The 27882-nt window shown below is 41.9% G+C and overlaps 2 protein-coding genes across 2 annotated transcripts in view; one reads left to right on the forward strand and one right to left on the reverse strand.

Annotated features, from left to right (window-relative positions):
- Positions 1–10432, forward strand: part of RARS2 (arginyl-tRNA synthetase 2, mitochondrial) — a 29296-nt gene extending 18864 nt beyond the window's left edge. Inside the window, exons 13-20 of the mRNA XM_021545768.2 lie at positions 2014–2090; positions 3389–3513; positions 4797–4864; positions 4962–5071; positions 6082–6177; positions 7948–8022; positions 8917–8980; positions 10292–10432. Coding sequence (XP_021401443.2) covers positions 2014–2090; positions 3389–3513; positions 4797–4864; positions 4962–5071; positions 6082–6177; positions 7948–8022; positions 8917–8980; positions 10292–10378 — 702 coding nt within the window. The 3' untranslated portion in view covers positions 10379–10432. The remainder of the gene's footprint in view (positions 1–2013; positions 2091–3388; positions 3514–4796; positions 4865–4961; positions 5072–6081; positions 6178–7947; positions 8023–8916; positions 8981–10291) is intronic.
- A 1409-nt stretch (positions 10433–11841) lies between these two features.
- On the reverse strand, positions 11842–27765 carry SLC35A1 (solute carrier family 35 member A1). The gene is made up of 8 exons (XM_021545786.3): positions 27502–27765; positions 24662–24839; positions 19373–19532; positions 18871–19023; positions 17560–17626; positions 14227–14403; positions 13692–13826; positions 11842–12386 (listed from the first exon to the last, which is right to left on the reverse strand). Exons 1-8 carry the CDS (start codon positions 27728–27730, stop codon positions 12322–12324), a joined length of 1164 nt encoding a protein of 387 aa, XP_021401461.1. The 5' UTR covers positions 27731–27765; the 3' UTR covers positions 11842–12321.
- Between the last annotated feature and the right edge of the window lie 117 nt (positions 27766–27882).

Genomic DNA, 27882 nt, shown 5'->3' on the forward strand with positions numbered 1-27882 from the left:
TTCCTGTCTGGTTCATGTGGGTGGGCAATTACTTGTGTTTGATGTTCCAGGAGGTAGCAGGGACCAAGGGAGAAGGAACAATTAGAAAAAAGAGTAGTTGGGTGTTCACTTTGCATAAATCAAGATGTTAGCTGAACTTTCAGCTAATGGTGTGAACAAGCATAGGAGCAAGAATCTTGATCAGACTACTGCTGTAGCTGAACTCCAGTTACTGTTTAATTCCTTGCCTGAGCCTCCCTGGTCTCCTTCAAGTCCAAAGAGATACACAGCACAAACAGATTGTGATGTGATTCATCATAGCCAATGTCTCATTCAAGTGGGAAACGACAGATTAGCCTCTCCTATCTTCTCAGCCTTGCTCAGGATGTATGGTTTTCAGAGGACATGGTTAGTATTTTTATAATTTTTGACTTTCTGAGGGCTGAGAAAGTGGGTCATAAAAGAGTGAAATCAATCGTAGGAGACTCTTGTGGGACACACAGCTGGTGAGGGAACTGCCAGCCTTGCTGAGCTTTGCTGTTGTTTTATGGCACTGCTTTGTAGTGAGTGTTAGTAGTGAGTTACTCAGTGTTACTAGAGGCAGGAGGACTTCATGAGATTAAATTAGTATGCTAATAATTTTAGTCTTTAATAATTAAATAAAAATGTATTTCAGAATGCTAATCTTGTTACAAGAAAATTATTTAGAGACTCTAGAGTCTTATTTTACAAGATTGTCTTATTTTCATCAGATCAACTTCTTTAAGGGAACATTAAATGGGTTTACTACTTGAAATGCTGTAAATCAGTGCATTCACCAATTTAGGTTTAAAAAAAATCCCACTTATCTCATAAAAAGGCAGTGGTACAAGCAAAATATTCAAAACATCTTAAAACTTGTGGCATGCTATTAAAGAGGTACTAAGATTCCATTGAATGTTGCACTCAAGAAGGAGATGAAAATGCTTTTAGATATGAAGAACTAAATCCAATCCATGCTCTCAGACTTCTACCTTAAGCCGGCCACCTAATGAGAGAGGTCTGGCTTTGTGCAGAGATAACCTCATCTGCAAGGTGCATGGAAAAGGACTTGGAAGGCCTTGTCTGAAGCACCAGCCACTGCTGTCCTTTTATCAGCCTTGCTTGTGAGTCAGCACAGAGAGGTGATTCCAGGAGCAAAGCAGGTTAAGAGGAGCTAGGAGAGAGGAGGCAGGTGCTTCATACAGTGGTAACTGAGAAGGGACACAGATAAACATTTCACTTCTTGGCCCAGAACAGCAAACAAATGAGGAAATAGTGAATAGGTTATAGGTTATAATAGGAATAGGTTATCTCTGCACTGTCTTTTAAGGAGGAATAAAAAGGAGTCTGAGTGAGGTAGTTGAAACAACTAGGTAGGAAAATGAACCTCATGGCAACTGCTGTAGCTAGAAACACATGTGAAGATTGTTGTTAAGCATAACATACAGTCAGAAGCAAGTTTGTAGGAGAGTGTAACTGAAAGTGGAAGAAAGATCAAGGTAAATGGTTATGAAATTGTGGTAATTTATACATTTTTTTGAATTATCTACCTGCCTTATGATGTAAAACTACAAATCATGCTGGAGACAATGGTAGCTAGTGGGTTCTGGAGGCAGACAGCCAAAGACGTTCTGTTTCTAAGCCAAAGGATCCTTGGAGTTCGGTGATATAACCCAGGGGTATAATCAGAGCAGCAAGGCTCTGAAGTGAAAACAGATGTTTTGTTTGATAGGTAGCTTTCAGATCACGAGAAACTAAAGAATATTAAGGTTTCCTTGCACTTCGTGTCTTTGCCTTAATGACCTGAGAAAAATCATTTCTGAAAAGGTGGATTTTTTTTCCTAACATAACTCAAAATCCCATTGCCATAGATTCCAGCTGTCACAAGTCTTGCTTGTCTTCATGGATCTTAATTTTGCTTGAAATTACTTACTGGCACTGTGATATTGTGTTAAAAGCTACTTCCTATCAGACTCGTAGTCTTTTCTGATATGCATCAATTCTATTCCTTAGACAGATAAAAGCCAAAGTAATCACTTTCAACATTTATTCCAAATACTGAAGCTCATGGGTTATGACTGGGCAGAAAGGTATGTACTTAAAAATCCTAATTACATACTGGTTTTGGTTGTTAATTTCTTTTTCCTCAAGAATGTATATAATATGTACATTAGAATTTCAGTCAAGTGCTCTTTTGAGGAGAATCTCCTGCTGGTGTCCATCCACCACCATGCTATAGCACACATCATGTAGACATTTTGGATGAAACTAAACTACAGGATGTAATGCTGGTGTGCAAGTAATGGACTCCAGAGTACAAGCAGACATTTGGTCTATAGAACCCCACTAGTACTAGTCCAACAGAGAAACAAACCCTCAGAATTATGTGCAATGTGGGCCTCAGGGCCTTATCAGCAGCCTTTTCATTCTGTGTGTCCACTCCTGCTGGTCTGATTTATTTGTGGATGGAGTCATTGCTGCATGTTTAGGATGTGAAAAACAGCCCTGTCTCTCATTTAACAGGTTTTTCATAACTGCCTGATGTGAAAAAGGGAAACCATTTTTAAGAGACTTTGTGGCATAGCTTCTGGGATATTGTGTGGTCACATACTAAATTATTACCTCTTAAAGTATTTTATTTTAGCAGAGATCAGAATCTGAGTTTGAATCATGCTTCAGGCTTGAAGTATCTATTGCAGGGAAGTGTATCCCTGCTGTTATTCATTGTAATTACCAATCTTGTTAGCAATCTGAGCAAAGGTCAGTAATGGATCTCCAGACTGAATCATATTCCTCTCTGCCAGACTGCATGTCTTTTGTGGTTAAATATAGGGTTTTGGCCTTCAGGAATACCAACCTGCCTCCTTTCACAGTACTTAGTTGTGCTAAAATTACCCTAGATTCTGGATCAAGAATAATGCCTTGGAATATTATGAGCAGAAACAGTGAATACTTTATTATTAGCAATGATTAATTATACTGTTAGCTTAATGTGGCCACAATAGAATTATTATGACTCCTTTTCTAATTATATTAAGATACCTCTGTTGCCACAGTAATTTGATCTATCTACATCCTGCCTCTCCTCAATTTATTGCAAATTATTGGATTGAGGCCTTTGTACTAACGCTAGTAGCAAGAGATTCCTGAGAGCACACAAATGACCAGGCTATCATTACTCTGATCATAATTTTCCCATTATACAATAAATGCAGAGCTTGGTGTCTGAAATGAGAGTTACTGATTATATCTCCAAGCTTCCCACGTTGGAGTGTTATTTATTCAGCTGTTATGGCTGTTTCCTGGTAGAGAATCCAGCTCTGAAAAAACACTGCAAACATTTCTCTTGATTGAAATATAATTTTGGTCCTGCTGCTTCTCAACACAGGTGTCAGCATGTGTCTTTTGGTCTAGTTCAAGGCATGAAGACTCGGAGAGGAGAAGTAATTTTTTTGGAAGATGTTTTAAATGAAGTTCGCTCAAGGATGTTACAAAACATGACTTCTACAAAAAGTTAGCTATTTCAGGTCTTATTAGCTTCTTTTTGATGTTCTGTGTTGATCACATTGTGTCATCTTTTCCACCCTTCACTTCTCCCTGTATTGCACTAATCACAGTAATATGTTCTTTTTCTTTCTTTTTGTACCAACTATAATATAAACCATTACAATAATTCTTTGCAACTCTGTGAACTCCCTTAAATTGCAGATTTGCAAACTCTAACATTCAGTGAAACTATTTTATCGTGCACTGAGAAGACATTAACTGCTTTTTGGGGACAATTGTTTTTTTCTGGAGGGACAAATTAGTCAGTAGTAGATTTGGGACTGGAGTTCAGGGATCAGTCAGATTTCATCCAAAGGATTTATAGCTCTGACAGTTTTCTCTGGCAAGAGTAACTCTCGCTTGCCTGCCACTGCTGCCTTGTCACCCTGCCAACCTTGTGGCTGTTCCCGAGTGCCCTGGAGGTCACTGCTCTGCCCCAGATTGTGCTGAAGAGGGGCTGGTTTCCCTGTGCTTCACTGGGCTGTGGCTCCAGGATCGTTTCCTCCTGATGCAGTACAGATCCAAGCAATTCCCAGTGAAATGCTGCCCCCTCTTGTGCTCTCTGGAGTTAGGTGCTGGATTGAGTCACCGATCTGATCAGTTTAAGTAGTATGCATCTTCCTTGCTCTGCCTCCTCAACTTTTTTGAAACCGATGATTTTCCTTGTAAAATAGACAAGGAGATGGTGTCCCTGCATGTGGCAGGGGATTTGGACTGGATGGTCTTTAAAGGTCTCTTCCAACCCAAAGCATTTGTGATGCTCTCAGTTCAGATTCCCTCAGTATAGTCAGTTTAAATACTTAGAGTGGATGGTGTGAATACTCCCTAAATGTACATTCAAATGGTCTATTAGCCATTGGAACAACTTTCTTTGTTTATGCATCTTGTAGCACTTGGAGCTTTTTATCAGTTTTGCAACAAAATCTGTATTTCCCTGATCTTGGAGATTGGCTGTCTTAATTGTGAAAAGGAATTCAATGTAGCCTGCATAGTCTGTCATAATGGACCCTTTTCACCTCAAAATCTGTGCTACACATACAAGGGGAAGTGGGATAAAGCCCATGTGAAACAGCTGTTTTCAGCTTTTAATAAAGATTTATGTCCTCGACTCCTCGCTGCATGCATCCTGACAATTTCCATATTGCTAGTTTACACTTGTGGAAGATCTGCTCTTTTATTGGCATCTGTAAGTGCGAGCAGGAGTCAGTATGGTACTGCAGACTTAATGATGTTTTTCTGTTTCTCTTCAGCAACCAAAGAGATCCAAGATCCTGTGGAGACAGCGGAGAAAGTTGGTCTTGCAGCACTCATAATTCAGGTGAGTCTGAGCTGCCTCACAAGGTCTGCATTGTCTGTGAGAAGCTGCAAATTGAAATGAAGAGCCGTGTCTGGGTGACATCAATTTATTGTTCCAGGACTTCCAGGGCCTTCTGTCATCCGATTACCAGTTTAGCTGGGATCGAGCTCTCCAAAGTCGGGGGGATACAGGTGTGTTCTTACAGTACACCCATGCCAGACTCCATAGGTAAGATGAGCATTTCTGCACACCACAGTCTGATGTGAATTTTAACCTTAGTTAGGCACTACTGCTTTGCTAAGTAGTAGTGCTAACTCCTTAAATATGACACATGTTCACTTTTTCTGTGGAAGTGTGAGTTTAAGATAGAAATCATTGAGACTTTCCAGAAGAGCAGGCCAATTAAAATTAATTTCCTACCTCATTTCCATGGAACTGAACTAACTGTTCTTGTAGTTTCTCAGTTCTAGGAACAGCTTCTCTGTGGTTGGTGTCACTGATGAGGTGGTTGCCAAGAGCTAAGGAAACTGATGTAAAAGCTAAAATGCCCATACTTGTAAAACACACCACATCACAGAACTTGGGTGTTTTGGCTACCCACAGTAACTAGTGTCTTATTTTTAACATTATTTCCCACTCTTGATAGCCAAGATTAAAAGGAGATCCCTTCCTGTTGACTCTGGTCAAACACTTGACATGTTTAATTGCTTTTTTTAAAGAGTTTCAGAAGAGTCCAGTTTGAACAGTTTTATCAATTATACTGAACTGCCAGAGCAGACCTCAATATGTGTTTTCATGTAAGATTTCTTCCTGGGTGAGGCGAAAGGTGTGAAGCAGCCTGATGTTGTGAGGCAGTGGTAGCAGGACATAGTGTTCAGGGAGAACATGAAAGCCTAATCCCTTTCTCTGGTCTGTTCTTGTACTCCCTTGTCATGTAGGTATTGGTGGTTCCAGAGTACCATTAGTGGGGGATTGTCTACCTCCCTAGTCCTTTTAGCTTCTGGACCTGTTGTCCATGCATATCTCTAATACTGTTGATAATTGAATGGCCAGCACACATTTTATTTTTTTTTTTAATCTTAGGTTGAAGTCAGCTAGTCTTATTTCAGTGTTCCATTCAGCTTGAGCAGAGCCTGCACTGTTTTCTTAAAAACACAGATTACTGTGTTTTTTTTTTTTTGTTCAGCATTGCTAAGAGGTGGTTTTCATCCAACATTTGTTTTCCATTCCTGTTTTAGTTTAGAACAGATGCATGGGAATGCAGAGCTAACTGATGTGAATGTGGCATGCTTGCAAGAGCCAGATGCCATCTCTGTTCTTCAGCATCTTCTCAGGTTTGTCTAGTTTTCCTTCCAAATACCGTTTCCCTTAAAATAAATATCTGGAGATAACACTGACCTATTGAGAGGGCACAGACTGCATGATCATAAGAAAAAATGGCTTGTTTGAGACAATGACTTGCCTTTTGTGCCACATGGATTGCAATATTTGAAGTGTTCATGGCTTTAGAAGCCATGAAGAAGCAGTTGTTCAAGATGGAAAAAGCAGTATTTGGAACATACTCAGTGTACATGAGCCTCCTAATTATTTCTTATCTTCACAAATGTGTGCTCAGCTCTGTATAAATATTAGCTGCAGATTTGCTTGGTCCCTCTTGTTCTGTGTTTGTCATGTGAAAGAGGTGAGGTGCATGGAGTATGTGTGTGCACATTTGGGAGCTCAGCATCCTGCAGAGCTACTGAATGCACAACTGGTACCTGTTAATAACAGTGGAGTTCTTCATTAATTCAGTCTTTAAGTTGAGCAGTTTCTGTTTTCATTAGTTCATAGATGTGTAATTAAACTATGGAGACAAGGGAGTTCTCCATGTTGTGCAGCCTGTGATGGAGTCAGAAATTACCAAAGCTTTCAGAATTCCTACTGAGAATTCCTATATGCTGCATTGCACTGTAGAGTGCCAGAAAGAACTTTTTTGACCATACTAAGATCTTTGTGAGGCCACCTGAATACAATTAGGACTTTCAAAAGTCATGCCAGTGCTCCAGGTGGCTCCTTTGACCTGCATGTGTGGGCTGCAGAGCCCTACCATTAACTGTAATTACCGCCAGAGGTCTGCCTGCCGTGCATCATTTGCTGCTCTCTTGAGCAGCAGCAGGACCAGCCAGCTCTCAGCAAAACCAGTAGTGTCTTATTTATGCAGTGCCATTGTATTTCACAAAAAACATATGAGCTCTTCCTTGGGATTTTTTTATACTTTTGCATGACTGCTGAGCTGTTATCACCGTATGCTCCCCAGTTCTGCAGCTTGAATCAGAGTGGAAGATTCCACAGCAGTTCAGCTTGGACATGCTGGCAGGGATGGGCCTGGGAGCTGAGCAGAGAGCGGGACGTCCAGTCCCTACTTTGAATTTGAAATCTCTTCAGCCCTTTAGGTGTTGGCACCTTTTTGCAGGCTTTGAAAAGGGGATAGCAAAACACATGAAGAAAAAAACATAGCTGTCATGACTGTACTACCCTGCTTAATACTGTCTTACAAAGTCAAGTGTATTGTGTAAGTCATGTAGGATGACCCTGCTTGAGCAGGTAGGTTGGACCAGATCACCCACTGTGGTCTCTTCCAACTTGAACCATTCTGTGTGATTATGTATTCCAGGATTTGTCTTTTTCTAATGTTGCAAGATTCCTTTTATCTACTTAAAAATCTAAGCTGCATTTACTAAAGGCAAAGGGATTATTTTGACTTCCTTGGTTATTTAACACATGTTTTTTGCTCCTAGAAATGTACAGTTAGTGTTGAGATGTAAAACCAGACATAATGTTCCAGGAACAAATATAGCTTTTGTGTTCTCTTTGCTATAGCCTGCCTCCCTGAGCTGTTTGCATGATGAAGAGCAGAAGCAATCTCCTTCAATAATAAGTGAGCAAGGAAGGAATAATCTATTGTATGCTAATGATATAGCTTAGGTCTGCTTCAGAAGATTAGTTTTGCTAATTCTACAGCTGTGGTTGGGTGCTTGTTCTGACTTAAGCAAGTCTGATGCACCTTCTATCTGAGTACACCTTGTACCACTTCAGAACCAAACAGTCCTTTCCTTCCTTCACAGGTACGACGAGGTCCTGTATAGATCTTCTCAGGATCTGCAACCCAAGCACATTGTCAGCTACCTCCTCACACTGAGGTAAGGTGTTTGCTGATATTGGCCATGTCTCCAGTGAGAACAGGTCTTCCTGAGCTGGCTCTGCAGCCCTCACATCTGCACTACTTTGAAGAGTAAAAATAGTGGGAAGATGCAAATTTATGGCATAGTTTCCTTGAAGCAGGAAATACATAAATTAGGATAGCAAATAATGTAATAAATCATTGAGATTAAGGCTGGAGCCATGACCCTGCTGAGAAACTTAACAGCTTTTAAGAAAATATAATCATTTGGCTGAATCCAAATATTTGAACCCAAAATCATGCTGGACTAATGATGTCTTAAGGATGAGATTTTAGCTGATAATATTCTCTCAATAACAACATTTCAGCTAGAAAATTTTATTCCAAGCTGCTTTTAACCACTATCTCAGCCCATGAACAAAGCTTGTTACTAGTGTAAGTTATAGTGTGTTTCTGATTCCCAGAGGGATTGGACAGCACCATGAAATGCTGGTGTAGGCTTGGTGGAGGAAGCTGTTGAGCCTGTGTATGGGAAGGCTTTAACAAGTTAGGGAAAACAGTGTACAGAATCGTGCGTCTTGGGAATGATAGGGTAGGTTCTCAAGGATCTTCCCAGAGCAGTCTTGAGATTATTCTGTGGGGTTTTTGGGGGGATGGACGGCAGGGAGTGGGAAGATATGTGTGAAGCAGGGAGATTATTTTGGGGTTATTTTAGGAGAATTAAGTTGTTAGGGTGTGCCATCAGTACCATGCAGGCTACAGAAAACCATGCCCTCCTTCAGCCGGGTGAAGAGTCTGTTAGAAAAGCGCCTGTGGCATGCTGCAGTTGTGAGTGGCTCTTCCAGTTTTGCTGCTTTCTGTAGCACACAGTGACTCGCTCCTTCTCACCGTTCTCCCGTGTTTTCCCTTTCAGCCGTCTGGCAGCCGTGGCACACAAAACCCTCCCTGTGAAAGGCAGCGCTCCCGACGTGGCACAGGTGCGGCACAGCGGGGCTGGGGGAGCCCGGGGGGCGGCCCGAGGAAGGATCTATCGGGGCTTTGCCAGCCCGGCTGTGTCAATTACTCGGGGGGAATACAAGCCCACAGGCGGAGGAGCCAGCAGCCAGGCTCTCCCAGGGCGGAGCGCTTTGGGAAAGCCGGGACTGCTGTTCACAGCTGTGCCTTCCAGAAAGGGCTGCTCCGCTTGATCAGCCAAAAACACAACATTCTCTAAGGACAACTGTTCCAGACCCAGTCAAACACCTTCTCATCACCTTTCCTTCTAAATGTTTTAAGAGTAAACATTTGAGCATTTAACTTGCTCGTTGACTTTTGATGGTTTCCTTTAGTGGTTATGTGGGAAGATAAAGAATTAGGAGAGAACTGAATCTGTCTCCTCCCTCTTGCCACCTACATATCCCAAGTTGTCCAGAGGCTGACAACTGTTAATGTGACACTCCAAATAAATGCAAATTCTTTTTACTGATCTCCCAGGCAATGTTTGACCCCCTAAGGACTTGGTAAATAATATATTAATTACATTGCCTCTCTTATTTTCTTTCATGTATTTCAAAAGGAATTACCTATTTGATTTTGGTAGGAAATAAAATTTAAGTGTTGAGCTGTGCTGTGGGAGAAAACATTCAGTGGAATTGGTGAAGCTGCAGTCTGTGTTTGAGCTTAGATACTGTAGGCATTAATTCCTTTGACTGCATCAAACTTCAAGGAAAACTTCCATTCTTTATACTGTAAATAAAAATATTTTTCAGCATCTTGCACTGTGACAGCTTTCAAGAGCTATGATTTTTGGAGCAAGCTTGATAGAGCCCTTCCCAAACAGCCAGTTGTGTAACAGCCAGATATTGACGAGGGAGAGTGAAATTTTCAAAGCAGCCCATAGTTGCTTGGCAGCCTGTCACCCAGACACAGTGAGGGGAGGGATTCCAGTGGTATCCTCAAGCTCTACTAGCCCCTGGTGCATGAAAGACTTTCAGCTTTTAGTCATTGCATTCTTGTTCATGCACCTCTGCTTGCTCTGCCGCGAAGACTGGGCTGGGCATTCCTTTCCACCTTCCTTTGACAAAGTGTCCCTCTGTGCCCAGTGGGCTGCCACAGCTGGTGTGAATTCCAGCAGCATTGGTATGTTCCTTAATACTCAGTTTTGTGTAGATCTGAGTCCCAGTGGGGGCCCACACTGCACAGGGACAGGCTGCACACAGTGTTCTCACCTTGGCATCTAACTGCTGGCCCCAGAACTGCACCCTATTCTGTAGCACTACCCTAAAATTACTTTTTTCTTTGTTTTCCAGGCACGGCTCTGTCTCTTCCATGCAGCACGCTCAGTTCTAGCCAATGGAATGAAACTTCTTGGCATTACACCTGTAACTCAAATGTAACGAGGCCATATCCAATGTCATGTCTCTTACTAAAATTATTTTTTTCAACAATAATTTGAGTCCTGTCCTGTCTGTGTCCTGCTACTGCAGGCTGGAAACACCATCTGCTCTGGCAGGTTTGTGTTCTCCATCCTGTGGCATAGCCAGTTGCAGGGGCAAGGCTGTTGTCATCACTTTCTTCAGACATTTGGTTGCAGCAGTGTACCTAAGGCACTACTCTACCTGGAATTTCCCATAAAAGAGAACTGCTGTGTATTTGCCCTGTAAATATCACATCCTTTCAGTAGAGGAAGTGGTGTTCATTGTCCAGCCTTAGGCAAAGTTCTCCATTCCTGTGGTTGCCACTGTGTACCAAGGCCTGATGGCACAATGGCTTCAGGTTCCCTGTCTGTTGGAACAAAACTAATTACTCAGACCCTGCAGAAACTTTTTCCTGGGTGTTGTGCTGCATTCCTCCTTCAGAAAGCTCAGCCAAGCCCAGCTGCCAGCTGTCACACCCTGCTCTTAAGCCCTTCCTTGCTCCCACTGACGTGATGGCCGGCAAGAAGAGACTGCTGCCCAGCGGGTCGAACAGGAGGCGCAGTGTTCCCTCAGCACTGAGCACGCAGGCAAACGTGGCAGCTGCTGCTTGGCACCCCTGAGCCTCACATTGCTGTAGAGGTGGAGCAGCACCTGTGAGGTCCTGCAAGTGCCTGGCAATACCTTCCACCATGGAAGCCTTGACTCCCAAGAGCAGCACTGCAGGGGAACAGCTCGGTAAAGGCAGGGGGGACCAACCTCTCCCACTGAAGAGAATTTAGGCATGTTACTGCTATTTAACATGCCCCACTTTCAAGTAGAAACCAGCTCCTTAATTTATGGCAAAAGAAATGTAGCCAAGAGCATGAACTTGGTCACATTTCAGTTCCACTGTGAATGTCAACCAACAAGTTTCCCAAATGTACCAGGGTCGGTTTTCGCACAATGTAGACTTGAAACATCTGGAAGGCCTCAGAAGATGAGGAGGGAGGTTGAAATTGCACAGTTGGCACTGAAAAATTAAAGGTGAACATGTATTACAGGAGCCCTTTTCAAGCATTTGTATGCACAGAAAGGTTGAGAGAGAAAAGATCTTCTAGGTAGAAACTTTGTGACTCATTCACACTTAAGCCAGAGGTACAGGAACAAATACAAACCTTCCCCTGTACGATGCATAGAAGATCCCTTTACCACCTATAGCCAATTAAAAAAAAAAATGAACAAAACAACAAAGAGTAAAAGGAAAGCCACAGCTGCAGAGCCTTTCAGTTGACTTTTTAAACCAAACAACAAAGGCTACCTCTAAGCACTCTGAGCTTGGTGATGCTCAAAGCAGGGGTATTCCCTGTAGAGTTGTGTCGTTTCATGCTTATTGCCTAGAAGAGAAACTTGTCATTAATCAAACTGCAATTGCCAAGTATTTTAAAAGAAAATGGTGGCAGTAGTTGCTTTTTTAAATAGTTTTTTTAATGAAACTTTTCAGGCATTTCTGCCCTCAAAGAGCAAGACAGTTTATCAAATACACAAAGAACCGATTTCTCTCTGTTATATACATTATATACAATTGAGTGATCAGTTCCTTCATTGGATTTTCCTTGTAAATAAGACTCTTCATTGTTGATGTGAATGAAGAATACCTTCCATAAAATACCCAGCCAGCTCCTCAGCTGCAGTGTAGCCTCAGTGTCAGCCACTGGAAACTCCACATGAAAAACAGAACTAACTTCTGCTTTTAGTCTATCTCACTTAAACCATTTCATGACTAGCTTAAGGCTAATTTTGGAAAAAAAAAAAAAAAAAAAAAGGCAGTTTTTTTTAAAGTATTTTTTCTCTTGTCCATCTGTCCATTTTTATGGACATCACGCAGTAGCAAGTCTCTCTTTTGAGCTCTTAGTCTCTGAGGGCTGGATTTTTGTGGTGTCTTGTCAAGGTAATCCATAAAGGTAAATAGAAATACACACCAGGAGAGCACCCAGGGAGAAGGTAACAGCTGAAAGAAGACAAAATAGTTTAAATAAATAAATTCATATAAGAAACCTTCAGCAAACCATGTAAATTATATCTGAATGATAGTATTGAAGTTACCCAAAACTAAAAAAGACAGCAAGCTATTGATAAGTCGCAACATTTAGCTTCATCCTCTGTCACTGGGATCTCTTGAGTGTTTACAATCCCCACAGGGTTCCAATTGGTCTCGTCAGGAAGAAAGTAGTGGTAGTCGTTGTAATAGAAAGTGAAGTATCTCCTGCAGCCCCAGGTGCTATTTGTACAGGCTTACAATCAACTTAATCACAAAAAGCCAGTGGATATGATAAAGTAGCCTGTGATAACACCATTTTGCCTTCCCATGTCTAGACAGGGTTGTTTAGAAACTCTATTAATAAAGCTTTCACAGAAAGCTCATTAGTTCAGGTTTAATTTGTGTCAGCTGTCACGAAAACACTGCCCAAGTAAGTTTTTAATTTTTTTCGTTCCTTGCTTTATGGTGCTCTTTTGCAGCAAAACACTGATTATTTTCTCCTTATGCAAACTTTCCTTAATTTTTAACTCAATAATACTACATCAAAAAGCTAACTTTTCCCCCATTTTCCCACACCATCTTTGGATTAAGGTAGGAAACCACCCACTAAACAGTGAAGGAGTGAGCAGGACTGCTGGGCACAGTATCAGACACAGACTTGATTGGGGATAAAATCCTTTGTGTAGCTGCAGAACAGCCCAGAGCCATCTGCTGTTTCCTCTCAAAGATATTCACCACATCAGTCAGTCACAGCCCCAGCTGCTCTTTGACTTTCTCGCATGGGGGTGTCCACAGCAGATGGGGGAGGTAAAAGTTAATGCAGTAGTGGGTGTAACTCATCAGGGCTGTGTAAAGCCCTTGAAGAATTAGCTGAGGAATTAATTTGGCACTGGCTGTACTAAACCCAACAAGAAATAATAACCCATCAACAGCAGTCTTAGGTTAACAGCTGTATCACACACTAAACTGCATCAGAAAGTGATGCATAAACATAAAGCTGTTTAAACCAGAAAGGTTCTTTCTGTTTGAAGTTGTAGATGCCTCTGAAAGAACAAAGCACCAATGCCTTTCAAAGCACAGTCATCAGGCACCTTTATGTACCACAACAGGGACTGATGATGCATTAGTGCACAGGAGTCCCGGAGAAGAATTGAAGTTAAAACCAGAAAAACTGAGATGGGGCATAAATGATGGCCTTGGTATGAGCTGTGTGCAGCAGGCTGGGCAGGCAGGAAACATGCACAGCCATCAAATCAAAGGTAAAAAGGCACTTACTTATCTGGAGGCCAAAGAGGATGACTGATGCCACAGTAGAGAGAACAATGGCTGCTGCTGCAGAAAAGCCTTTCATGATATTATCTGTGTACTTAACAACCACCGAGGTGTAGAGGCCACCCACACTGGCCAGAACTGGGAAGAAGAATAAGGTGTTACCATAAGTACAGGTGCAGTAGGTTACTCTTGAAATTATGCATTTTACTCCACTGTGTGGAATGTGCTCCTACTTTGCGCTACATTGTCCTAATTTATGATTTAACAGATCATTCAGTGGAATGGGATGTCTGTGTGGCATCCAATAAATAAGATATAACTTATTTAAAGATTATCTACTTGCTAGTAAATTATTTAGGCTGCTGTTTCAGCACAATTTTAAACTGAATAAGCGAATAACTTCCAAGAAAATGATACTTTTAAATAAAATCCCTCAAAACACAGTTGAGAGTGTCTCAGACTGAATTTGTAGCTTCCTGCAATCAGTTGTATCACTGTTAAAGAAGAAAAACAATGTCAAAAGCCACAAGATACTTACGGACAACAAACCAGACGTAGTATGTGTAGCCATAGAAAAACCCTTTCTCAAGAATTTTGGCTCCATCTGACATATACACAACAAATAAATTCACCACAATCCCAGATAAGTACAGCTGAATGTTCCTCACCCACAAGGAAGTATCTGAACTCTTTAACACCTTTTCAAAATAAACTCCTGAAAAAAAACAAGAAAAACAAAAACCCGAAAATATTTCAATTAGAAGAATGATTCATGGTTTATTGCATTTTAAAACCAGACAACCTCTTAGAACCAGCAAACTCGCAAGTTCACTGTCTGTGGAAAACCACTGCTGAACACCAGTGATGGATCGAGGGTTGGTGCCTCACTCCTCAAGGCTCAACTCTTGGCCCACTGAGAAGATAAAAAGGCATCCCATGGGAGTACTTCACTGAACTCGGGGGCGTTTTCCACCCTGTACAAACTCCTTTACAGCTGAGTCTGAATATGCTACAGCAAAGGGACTATCAATGTTCCTCTCTTACATTCTCAAGTACTTTAGATTTGTAACTGACTTGGCCCTTTAAGTCATTGGTCAAGTCCAGGCCTAAATTTACCAAGTGCATCTGCTTTGACTTAACAGGAAGGTTTCCCTTTATCTGTTTATCCTGACCCTTTCTTATCTCTGCCCTTTTTCAATTCACAGCCTCCATGAAAATAATTTTGTGTTGATTTTAGTTTTAGATTTATTTTAGTCCAATTTTTCTCAGAGGTTAAGGGAGGAAGGGAGGATCTATATTACCTCAGTACTGAAACTGAAAACTCCTCAGGAGTTTTGTGCTGGCAGAGCACTTGGCAGAGCAGCTCCTTCTGAAACCACAGCTTCAGGGGATTTCAAGAGCAAAAGAAAACCGAGGCCTTCTGCTAATTGAAAATACAGGTTGCTTTTGAGGAAGTGGAATTCATTTTAATCTAAAGTTCTAACTCTCGATACCACATGGAAGAGCATTATTTTTATGCTTTGCATTACTGAAACTCCCCAAATACTTCATTATTCTACTTGGGAGGGATTTGTCAGACTAAGAGGCAGACATTTGGCAAGGCCCTCCCCACCTGCCTTTTTAACCATTGCTCACCAAACCAAATTTCCTCCACATTTCAAAACAAAGAGCAGTTTCCAGGACTCTTACCAGTGACTTCCATGACCTTCTGGTGAGAGCCCTATTGACTAGAAGTTTATTGGTGATTAATATCACGCACCATCCTTCATACAATATGAGAAAATATATGGAACCAACAAAGTCCTGGGTGTTAAAAGCCCTAGGCATGCACCCCTCCCCCTCAAAAATTCCCCAAACTAGCTTCAAGGAAGGTCTTTCTATTCTTTAATTAATGAAAAATGCAGTTTATAATTTAATACAGTGAGTACTTACAGTGAATAAATGAGGAGGCAGATTTATATTTCAGGGGTTCAAATAATTTATAAAACCAAGGAAATATTATCTGATAAGAATATAAATTTTTGAAGTGTAAACAACAACCAACTAGTATTGTTAAGACTGCAACCTTTAAAATAACCTAGAATAATTATCTTGAGATTTCTGCCCCTGAGAAGACCCACAGAGTATGAGGTGTAATCAACATAACAGAAATTTGGCTTGAGTATGAACCATACTTGCAAATGTTATAAACTGAGAAAACAGTAGGCAAATCAATAGAATTATGCTTCTAGATTTGTGATTATACAATTCACAAATCCACTAGGCAAGAAGAAGGAAAGAATGGGGGCTCATTAGGAGAATCTACTCCTCAGAACTGTTTTAAATCACAAAGAATCTGCCACTAAATTGTCCCTCCAATGCTTTTAAACGCATTTTTGGGGCCCCAGTACTTGGAAATTATCACAGGATCAGCAATTTGAAGAAAAAACTTATTTTCCTTCTCTAAGTGACAAACACACACAACCTTTTTTTCATTTTGCTGGACTAACAAAACACTCCATAAAACATGGTCAATTCAGAAAATGGACATCTAACAGCAAAATAACTGCTTCATGTGAGCGTGGGAAGGAAGAACAGGAAGAGAACTTGAATAGAATTTTTGTTTTCAACATGTAAAGCCCCAAGGACACAAGGGGCTCTGTGGATAAAACACACAGTCCCTCCCAGCTGCCCCAGAGCTTCAGCTGTCAGCAAGGAAACCCAAGCTGCAATCCTTTTGCAGGAGAAGAAAGCCCTAAGTGCCTCACGCTGCTCTGAATTTGCAGACCTTTGGAAGCACAGCTGTTGACCCACATTATTGGGGAAAACAGGAGTTTTAGGAGATTCTGAAGGCTGTATTTTGTCTTGCAGCTTTGAAGCATCTATTTAAATGAGGAAATTCATAACCTTGCAGGAAAAGCTGACTGAGCTCTGCACAGTTTTATTTAGTATTTCTGCTTCAAAGTGCCTATTTTACTGAAACAACACCAAATAAGAATGACACTCTCCTCCTCTACCCACCAGAATGTTTTTCCATGAGTAATGAGCATCTACACACAGCACAAGATCATTCTTGCAAGATTTTCCAGTACTAGAGGTGGGTGATAGTACCTTGCTTTTTACAGAGGAGGGAGGAAGAATCCAATTTACAGTCAGGGGAATATGCCCCTGTGAGCCAAATTTCAAATTAACAAGTAATTTGCATTTCTTTATTTCTGAAAACCAGTTCACTTGTCCCAAAGTTTTGGTGTCCTTCTCCAGAAGACAGAGAAAAAGCTACACTGAGGGGAGACACTGGTTGTAGAACAAAGCAAAAATAAACAAAACCAAAAATCCTTCATTGAGTTTATACAGGCTTCCTGATACTACTCTAACTCTCTGCCTTCCTCATGCTCCCTCTACATCCCAGTTAGATTTTCCACCTACAGAAGTATGGTAATGTGTATTTCAAGGCTGAGCTGGTACAAGAGCTGAGCAAGGAGCTCAGTTCCCCTTGTAAAAAAATGCAAGTATTTCATGTGATCACCAAAGGGGAGCTATTCACTGCAAAGTAAACTTTACAAAATTGATGTACATTAATTAAATGTATGGAGTGAGTCATTATGCTGCTCCCTACAGTCTTATTCACAGCATTTGAAAGACACTTCCAATTGCAAACCAGCCCTGTATGTTGCATCGTGTAAAACCAATGGTACATGCTCCTATCATTTGCTTGACAATGGGAGTAATCATGTTATGAATCTGCCATAATTACCAAAAGTAGAAGACAATTATGGGCAGAGGGAATGAACTATTAGAGGAAGACAGTTAACAAATGTAGAATGTTCAGTTTTAAGCACTTTGAGTTCTCCAATCCTTTAGATACAGCCCACATACAGAAATAATACTGTACCTGCAAATCCTGAACAAAACACTGCCACAGCAATTGCTCCAAACCCTAGCCACGGGTTCTGCTCCACCTGCAACATCAACCATTATTTTAAAAAGGATACAACAATTTAGTCATTCACAATAATCAATTCCAGAATGCTGTGATTAAATTCAGCCAGCAACTAAGCACCTCCCAGCTCCTCACTCATTCCCCGCAAGCCCCACAGCGGAGAGAAGAATTGAAAACAAAAGGTAAACTTTGTGGGTTGATATAAGCAGAGTTTAATAACTAAATCAAAATAAAAATTACTAATAATTCTAGTATTAACGAAAGAAGAGAGAAATATAAAACCCAAGAAAACTAAGTGAGGCACAAAGTAACTGATCACCACCTGCTGACAGATGCCCAGTCCATCCTGCAGCAATAATCAGCCCCTCCTGACCAAATTCCCTGATTTTCCATAGTGGGTGTAACATTCTGTGGTACAGCATATCCCTTTGGCCAGTTCAGGTCAGCTGTCCTGCCCATACTCCCTCCTGGATTCTTGTGCCTCTCCTCACTGGCACACCAGGAAGCACAGAAAAGCCCTAGACTCATGGTTAAGCACTACTGAGCCACAACTAAAACACCAGTCTAACACTGTTCTCATACTAAATCCAAAACACACCACTGAACCAGCTACTAGGAAGAAATTTAAATTCTATTCAGTCAAAACCACAGCACAGAGCTACTTCATTAAGCAGAGCAAAATCATGAGCATTTCAGTGCAGTACCAGGTGCCCTTGCTGATGTAGGGCTGTCCCTCAGCTCAGCCCAGTGCAGCTGTGCGGTGTTTCACTTTCTGTGGGTGCTGCCACAGTGCTCAGAGGTACTGTCTACTTGGCTGTGGCCAGTGCTCCCAGAGGCATGACCTATCTTTCCTACTAATGCAGCTGAGCAGCAGCTATGACCTAAGGAACAGAGGACACTTGTTTCTCCTACAACAGTATTAGGTCAGTGCCTCTGAAGGGTGTGTTTAAATGACATACCCACAGTACGCTGGAGTTTTGCTCCTAATTTTTGGCAGTGCTTTGATTCCAAGTTCTCTGTTCCAACAGTTACAATGTTACCAAGCCTACTGCTGGAAACAATCTACTCAGACACTCCTACGACGGTGCATTAGATTATGATGGCTGTGGTAATTTATACTAATTGCAGCAACCCATTGCATTTCCAACAAGTGAGACCAGAGCCATAGCACAAGCCTGCCTGAACAGGTACACAACAAAGGTGAAAGCCAAAGATCAAGGATCATTTAATCTTTATCTGCAGAGGGAAAATTTTAGCTCTTACCTGTACTTTTGTAGCCTGAGCAGGTTCCCACTGAACAAGGATAACACCACCACACAGCATGAAGACGGAGAACCACTGCAACTTACTAAGGGTACGGTTCAGCATCAGGACTGTACATAAAGCTGTACAAGGGATCTTCAACTGGTACGTCACCTAAAAAAGATGGGAATGTAGTGCAGAGGACATGGTTTTATAAACTCCTCCAAAAGAAGAAAATAAAATAGAAAATTCAGCTACAGAATGTCAGGTTTTTATATTCATTGATTTCCTACGTATCCATCTCCAATTACAACAACATGAATTTGAAGGGACTGTAGCAGTGAGTGGCTTGGCTCAGAAAGCCAGAGCTCTGCAGCAGAGTGTATGCTCTGAATAGAACAAAGCACAGTTTCCCTTTTAACATTGAGGCTGAAGAGAGTGCTGTGTGCCTGAAACACGTGCCTAATGAACCAGGAAAGAGAAATATATTTCCAGGTCTGTTACTGACAGAAACCTGTATTACCTGATAGACTGCAGCATCCAAGTTGCTAAGAGCCATGAACGCCATATTGTTCTGGACAGCGTACACCACAGATGGAACACTTAATTTTAGCAATTCTTTAGCACTTCCGAATACATTTTCTTTTAAAGATGTTATTAACTTTGTCAGACTTCCAGTTTCTCTGCAAAATAAAACATTAACATAATGGAGGGCATTCCTAAACTGGTATTTTAAAACAGAAATCAAATCAATTAATCCCTTGGGAGAGCTGAAAATTTGTATTCCATGATCAGTTGTACTTTCTGCTCATAAAAGAAAAAAAAAACAAGCGAGGTTTTCAACAAGATGAGAGAGACATTCTGGAATCAGGAAGTCAGATGCATTAATGTGCAGCAGTGTATAGGCAGTGGAACAGAAGGCTGTTGTTCACATTTCCCCTTTTTTACTGGGTATTAATGTTGGTGTGTGATGTCAAATGCCCATGATTTTCCATGGGAAAATTTAAACTATGCTTCACAGTACAGTCAGAAAAGGATTGTACCCTTGCACGCTATTTACCTAGAAAAACTTCTCATTCCTCAGTCAGCCACGGGTTCCCATTCTCATTTGTGCTGTGGGAGATGCTAGACCAGCACCAGCACACACACAAAGAGGTCTGACGGATGTGTGGGGGCTCCCTGTCTCCTGTCCCTGTCTTTGCATTTCACACCTCTCCTTCAAGTAATTACAGTGTGTGACAGAGCAGGCAATGGGGAAGAGAATGTGTTGCTGCTGGCTGCTTTTGCAATTTGCTACTCAGCTTTTCACAGCTGCCCTCTGCATTACTGGCTCTCCCTTATCACTTGTACATCAATATGACATTTGCTGCTTACTTGTTGCTGCTGCTCTAGTCCTCTTCCCACCTCTCCCACGGTCCCCCTTTCCAATCCTCTCTTGCTTAGCACTGACAAATACCAACATCCAAAATCATTCCTGCCCCCTCCCACAGGCCTTTCAACTTGTAAACTGTACTGCTTTTAAATTTAACTGTCCTTGTGGTTCTATTACACATTCGTATGAATAAATAGCTTTAACTAACTCTTTTCAGCATATTTTCCTTTCCTGATAAACCACTGACTCTGTACTCCAGTTGTTCAGCTCTTCCTCTCTGAAGATTATAGACTTTACCCTGTCATGATCCTTCCATCTAAATTTCTCTCCTTCCTTGCCTTCCTCCCTACTTGCACCTAGCATATACTTTCTTTTCCTCTTTTATTTTCCCCTCCAGGGAAAGAAGTCGTTATACAGGCAGCTGCAAGGAATTCTTTTTGTATTTTTCCATAACAGAAAGAACACACAAAAAACCAGACATGTCTGGCCACAGTGAACAACCATGACAAGAAAATCCACGGACAAATAGCACTTAAAATGAAGTCTGCAATACAAGAAAGGGGAAGAGTTCATGCTACAGCTCACCATGGTTAACTGCACTAGATGCAGAAATGTATAAAATGTTAGGAGTCATTGATATTACAGGCAAATTTTTGGTTTGTTCCAATTCTGAATGTGTTTATTACATTGTCTAGGATTGGGAGATAAGATGTACAAGAAAATTGGGTAATACTCAAGTACAGATGGACTAAAGTGCTTCTATCTCAAATGTCTAACTGGAAATAAAATATATTCAGCGTAGACACAGTTCTACTCTATGAAAATAAGAAGTAAAAAAATACCATGCAGGAATAACTTCTTCTGTTCATTGATACTAAGGTGAGCTGTCAACAATATTTAAAATAATTTAAAAATAATATTTAAAGTAATATTTAAACTGCTTCTCTTCCAGACCACGCTCAGTGAATTTGCTGATCACATTTTTAAAGTCACAGCGGCAATAGTAAATTCTGTCTACTTTCACTTCAAGAACAAAATTTCAGCAAAGAATAACATGTGTCTAATAATTACCATCTTCCCTTTAGATTTTGAGAACAAGAAGATAAGCTATCTAATAGTTCATCTGTGCAGTGGATGTGCTTTCTGAAGCATGCACATACCAAGAATCTCTAACTGTAAGTTGAATTCAGTACATGGCCAAAAAACAACTTAAAGCCTCCATATACAGCTGATAATGCAAAACTAGGTGCCCAAAGAATCTGCAAGATCAAATTAGAAAATAAAAAATGACCTTGTACACTATAAGATCAAATTAGAAAATAAAAAATTATCTAGCTTGAGTTCAGCTTTCTTGATGCTGATGTAAGTTTAAATTTTAAAATATAATCAATTTTCTTTGTAGAATGGTTTAGGTTGGAAGAGATCCTAAGACCATATTGTTTCAACCTCCCTGCCATGAGCAGGGACAACTTCCACTAGACCAGTTTGCTCCAAGCCCCATCCAGCCTGGTCTTGAACACTTCCAGGGATGGAGCATCCACCACATCTCAGGGCAGCTTGTTCCAGAGATTCACCACCCTCACACTGAAGAATTTATTCCCCATATCTAACCTAACCCTATTTTTTTTCACTTTAAAGCCATTTCCCCTTTCATAAATTCATTACCCTACTGACAAAGCCAATTTCCAGGTATGAAGAGGTGAGAGATACTAATAGCTATCAGTCATGCAACAGAAAGACACATTTGTGAGAAAAGCTGAAGTTAAAACTAGAGTTTGCAAAACAGCTCTGCTTTCCTTCATCCATTAGTAAGTAGTTATGTGCCAGCTAAGAACATAGCAAATGCTAATACCAGATGGTGAACAGGACTTTAAATAAGCATTAGAAATTGAATATTTCAGTTAACAATTAACACAGCTTAAACTATCATAAGCTTCTCTTTTGAAAGACAATTCTTTGGCATTCATCCATTCAATATGCCCTCCAGGAGACGCCTTAGAAGTAAACAATGAAGGCATCATGTAATAATGTGTAAGAAAACAAATTTGGCAGCTGGAACAGTGGGAGAGTTATATTCTAGTATCCTGTATACTGCAGTTATCAACACTATCTCTTTCAAAAAGAAAAGGTACCCACACAAATGTATCCTGCTATACAGTAAAAAAACCAGGACTGCTTACTGAACTACAAAGGCACCCTACCTTGGGTGAGGCAAATTGGTTAGGATTTAAAACAGAAGGAAGCTGTAAAGGAGACACAGAAAGAAGCTGTGCTGGAATTGATGCTGTTCAGCATATTCATAAGTGATCTGAAAGGGGAGGTTACTAGAAAGTTGGCAACTTTTGGACCTGCCTGCATGCCACACATGGTACCAAGGACAGGTGAGCATGGCCTGATGAATGTTGTCTGCTGGTGCCCATCACTCCCTCAGCTATGGAGAGAAAAAGCCCACCAGCTGACAGATCAGAATAGACATTATAACCTCCAAACAGCTCAGTGAATCTGATTCTTCCCATTTTAACTGGTAAATAAGGCTCAGGTGTCAATAAATGAGAAAGAACCATAGAAAATGGCCACCCCTGTATACAGCAACCCTCTCTCATCTAGTTTTGAGCACCTGGCAAAAAGATGCAAGTAGTTCTTGGATGGCACAAGCTCAAACATGGCATCAGCTTCATGAGAAAGCTGCCTCAGAGAAATGAGCAAAATCCTTAGGAAAGGAACTGAGGCCAAGAGAGAAAATACCTTCACCCCCCTGCCTAATGCCATGGCACAGTCACATCCTGAATACAGCATGCAGCTCTGGATCCTGTTTCAAAAGGGATGTATCAATACTGGAAATGCTCTGTGGATGGGTACTATGATGATCCCAGAAAAATTAAACTAGGGCTCCTGGCTTAGAAAATAAATTAGTGATGAAAACACAGGTCTGTAGAGTTACAAAAAGCAAAATGGACGAGGAAAGATTATTCATCCTATTTGTCAACACAAGACAACAGGATCCATAAGTTTCTGCCACCAGATAAGGAAAGTTCAGCCCATGCTTGACCCCTTGGCTACACTTCCATTCTACACATCCTCTGCTGACAAAGGGAAGACAATGGGCTACAGAGACTTTTTGCTGTGCGGGGCTGTTCTAAAAACATCAACATGTTAAGACTTCTTTCTGAGTTAAAAGTAATTTAGTTTTTAATGATTTCAATTAAAAAAGACCATTCATACATTTAATGAACAAAACATTACAGTCCCTTAACAAAAGGGATTGCTTACCCTGCTGCACTAGGTGTACTATAAACAGCCTGAGTCTCAGGGGCACAAGATTTGACAAATTACACGCACAGGTGAGGCTATCCAGAGGCAGCCCTCTACCCTCACTATTGGGAAGCATGGGCTGCTACAGCCTCCAGAGAGCCAGTGGGATCCTCACTGGTTACAACAGTGAGAACTACAGCAGAACCATGTGTCAGCAGAGCCATTTCTGCCAGCATTTTGTGCTGACAGAGAAGTCCAGAGTGCATGTAAAGAAAAACAGATTTCCCCACTGATCTCATCTCCCTTCTCTTACACATTCCATTTAATGAAAGGCTAACAAAAAAAAAAAAAAAAAAAAAGCAGTTTGTCAGTTGCCTTACCAAATTCAAATATTGCCTCACTTCTAAAGCAAGTAAAATGCCATTTGTGTGTTAAAAGGAAAAGAGCTGATGAAAATCTGAAGTATATCATGTGACTCCATGATCGTCTAGCACATAACAGCCAGCCTTCTGATGTACCACAAGCCACAAAGAGAGACAGAGACCTTAAAAGAAAAAATTCTACCACAGCAGCAAGAACTGGGCTTTGGAAAAGTCCAGAATGTAAAGATTCTTGCTAGGAAGGATGTAGCACAGGGAAGCTGAGAGAAAAGGCAGCAGACTGATAACCTCCCTACTTGAGATGCTCATGCATGCACTAAAGTTTTAGCTCTTAGCAGCAGTCTGGGTAATATTTTTTGATCAGTCTTTCAGCATTGGTTTGTGGCTTATTAGAAACAGCAAAATGTCTGTCTGTAACATTGTTTGGGAAAATTTATTCGTAGGAACATTAGAATTTTATGTAACTCAGCAGATGATGGCTCATAGAAGATAATGAAAGTCCAACTTTCACCTACACCAACATCTTAAAGACTAAAACATCATGGATAATCCATGATGACACTGTGAACTGATTCCAAAGCATACAAAAATAGAAAATATGTAGAAAGGATACACCTGAATATTGTGCTGTATACAAAGCAGTTTCAGCTGATGCGGACTCACAAGCTCTAACCTGCTCTAAAATTACCCTTCCACAGCACCATTATCCAGCCACAATCTCAAACATACCTGCACTTCAGGACCCAAGAATCTGAGGTTAGAAGCAAGGACTGGTTTTCAAAACAATGATCAGCACTCCCACACTTACTTAGCCAGGATGCCCACGCTCAGGAACAACTTGATAACTTCAGTGACACACACAGCCGTTGTGGAAAAGTAGAGTTCTGTCTCCACTGTCCTGGTGTACCGCAGTGCCACCGTGTACGTGGCAGCAACCAGGGTCATCACCGTGAGGCAGTACAGCTTGAACAGCAAGCTGACATTTTCTGAAACAAAACAGAGGAGAGGACTCAGCATGACCCCCATTTTAATTTAAGAACTCACACAGTGTGTTCTCCAGCTAGAGGGATGTATCAAACACTACTGTGTCAGCAGACAATAATTACAATGTTAGGAAACACTTTCCATTAAAAATATTTGGCTAAATTTTACAGCCTTCTCAAATAAGCTTGTACAGAAACTCCAAATGTTTGAAAATGAGATGCTCTCTTGCCCCTGTAATCATCCTTCATTCTAGAAAAAAATATTAATATTTATCTAATAACAATCAAAAAGAGCTTTCATGCTCTTTAGCTGACAGTAGGTGCTGGCTCTGAAATGGCATCTGATCTTCTTCATGTAATATACTGAACTCTGACACAGAATGTTGGCAGACTAGCAAAAGCAAAAAGAGAGAAGTTCGATATAAGCAAACAAATCTAGCAAATCTTAATAAAAACCACAGCATTTCCATCAGCCCTATTTTCAACCTAAGTTAGTAAAAGAAGAAGATTTTGCTCTGAATGGTGATGGGACTTCACACAAAGGGCTTTCTGGAAAAATTCCCTGTACAAAGGCCTAAAGTTAAGCTCTTCCAATAAATTAAACCACACAAGGTGTATAATTTGTGTTATCCCCTCTGTCTTCCCCACTGATATACTCTTACAACAGTAGTAATACTTGTAACAATTTTGACCTGGGCCAACTACTATCCTGAAAAATTTTGGAGTTAGCCTGTCCAAGGTCCCCTGGAACAAGGCAGTTTTTCGCACACTCCAGTGCATTCCCAGGTCAGGGAATGGCTAAGTCTGCATCTAAACCAGCCAAGAAAACAGCACACAACTTCAAATGGGATTTCTCTGCCCAAAGGCAAGACCCAACACAAGACATCAGCAAATGTCAGCAGCACCTTTGAGGCCACTGTCATGTTCTAAATATCCTAAAGAAATGTGTTTTAATTGGTGTAAGTTTGCGTTTCTCTGCTGATTAGGAAACGAGATACAGGATAAGCAGTTTTATAATAACTTTGTTCATTTAATAAAGGAATGAGTTGCTGAATCCAGTGAGACCAATGTTTCGTTCATGTTTCTTTCAAGCCAGAGATGTCTTCAATTGCATAACATTTCTGCAAGCTACAGTTAATACCTCCTGCCACTGCAATCATTTAAATTAGCTACTTCCTTATAGATAAAAATCTTACCCACGTCAGTAACCACTTTTAAAAGGTAGAGCCAATTAGTTTTTGGACTAACAATGCTTAGAAGAGACTTACAAGCTGTAACCCATTTTAAAATTAAATTTGGACTGTGGGGAGGAAATACAAGGGCATAACAATATATATAACTAACCCCATCTGGTTTTACAAAAACGTATCTTCAAATGATGTTTCAGTACTGACAAAAATTATATTAATGCTGTGATTTGACACACAAAGATTTTAATCTATGTACCACCAAACTACAGCTAAACTTAATGCTTGCCTCTAGTAACTACTCTTTAAAAATAAAAAAAGCCCCAATTTGGCAATGTTTTGGAAACTTGGGTAAACCAAAGGCATCAAGACGTAACAAGTCTAGTATCTAGACTAGATAGTTCCAGCATTATGTAAAAAGGTATTTGTAATTCTTTTCAGCCTGGATTTTCTTCAGCCAGGCTCCCATGTCTGCATCAGTACCAGTGCAGCAAGGAGAGCAGAAGAAAACACAGCTGGGGCACACATAACTTCTGCTGATAAATCTGAACTTACACCTGCCTAAAGAAAAGAAGAGCTGGAAAAAGCTTTTGTTTTTTTTCCCAGTAAATCCCACCTGGCTGAAATGATTTCTGGCAAAAAGGGACCAGACAGGCCAAAAGCCTCAGGACAAAAGTGCGGGCCCGTGCGGGCTCTGGCCTCGCTGTACACAGGCAGAATCCCTGAGAACCGGGGAATCAAGCAGGTTGGGAAAGACTCTGGTGTCATCGATCTGACCTGTGACCCAACGCCACCAAGCGAACTACACCGTGCCCCTAAGTGCTATATCCAGCCTTTCCTTAAACATCTCCAGGGATGGTGACTCCACCACCCTCCTGGGCAGTCCATTCCAGCACCTCATCATCCCTTCTGGAAAGAAATCCTTCCTAATGTCCATCCTAAACACACTCCAGTAGGCACCTGGGCGCGGCGGCGTTCCCAGGGCCAGCTGCGGGCCGCAGGGTGGCTGCAGGGGATGTGCCCGTGCACTGCCCCCGGGATAAGCCCCAGAGATGCCGCGCCACGGTCAGACGCTCCAGAGGGGAACTGGTGGCGACTGCGGCCGATCCTGCAGGCGGAAGCGTTCCGGGGCCCCGGCAAGCCCCGTGCCGGGAGTGCCCGCCGCCCACACGCCGGGGGCGCAGCGGCGCCACAGCGCGGGGAGAGGCTCCGGGGCGGGAAAGCGGGCGGGGAGAGCCCCTCCCCAGCGCGACCCCGCGTAGCCCCTTCCCCCCTTCGCTCCCGCGGTGGTGGCGTCCGGCGCCACAGCCCCAGCGGGGAGGACAGTTCCACTCCCTCTGGCAGGGGGGAGGCAGGGGCAGGCTACGCGCAGGTCGCGTTTCCTCTTGGGAAAACGGGTGGGAATTGTCCTCGTTCTCCGGCCGTGCTCCCACCGGGAGCCGCGGGACCCGCCGGACGCCCCACGCCGCCACCCTCACCTTTCGCAGGCGTCATGGTGCTCGCCGAAGGCTCCAGGACCGCCGGGCCGGGGCCGCCCGCCGTGCCCCGCCGCTCCTCCCATCGCACCATAGAGTGCGGCGCGGCCGCCCAGAGCGCCCCGCCGCCCGCGCCGAACCATCGAGTCGAGCTCCGTCCCGCCTGGATATCCTGGAGAGCATCCGGCTCCACCCCGCCGCACTTCGGAACGGCTTCATTGGCAGCAAGCATCCAGCAGTCTCACACACGTATTTCTCATTGCCAGGAGCAAGCTCGTAGCCACTGACGCGTTTCTGCCGCGAGAAAAACCGAGATGGAGGTTACAGTTGTATCCCCCAGAATTTTACAGCACTGCAGTAAGCACTCCTCCAGTGGAAAATATC

This window comes from Lonchura striata, chromosome 3, assembly GCF_046129695.1.
Source record: "Lonchura striata isolate bLonStr1 chromosome 3, bLonStr1.mat, whole genome shotgun sequence".
NCBI classification, from domain to species: domain Eukaryota; kingdom Metazoa; phylum Chordata; class Aves; order Passeriformes; family Estrildidae; genus Lonchura; species Lonchura striata.

Coding starts and splice junctions, on each gene's coding strand:
- SLC35A1 (XM_021545786.3), bottom strand. CDS start 27,730: ATGCTTGCTGCCAATGAAGCCGTTCCGAAGTGCGGCGGGGTGGAGCCG. Junction 24,840..27,501: donor CACCATGACGCCTGCGAAAG/GTGAGGGTGGCG, acceptor GTTTTGTTTCAG/AAAATGTCAGCTTGCTGTTC. Junction 12,387..13,691: donor CCTCTTTGGCCTCCAGATAA/GTAAGTGCCTTT, acceptor GTCTTCTTTCAG/CTGTTACCTTCTCCCTGGGT.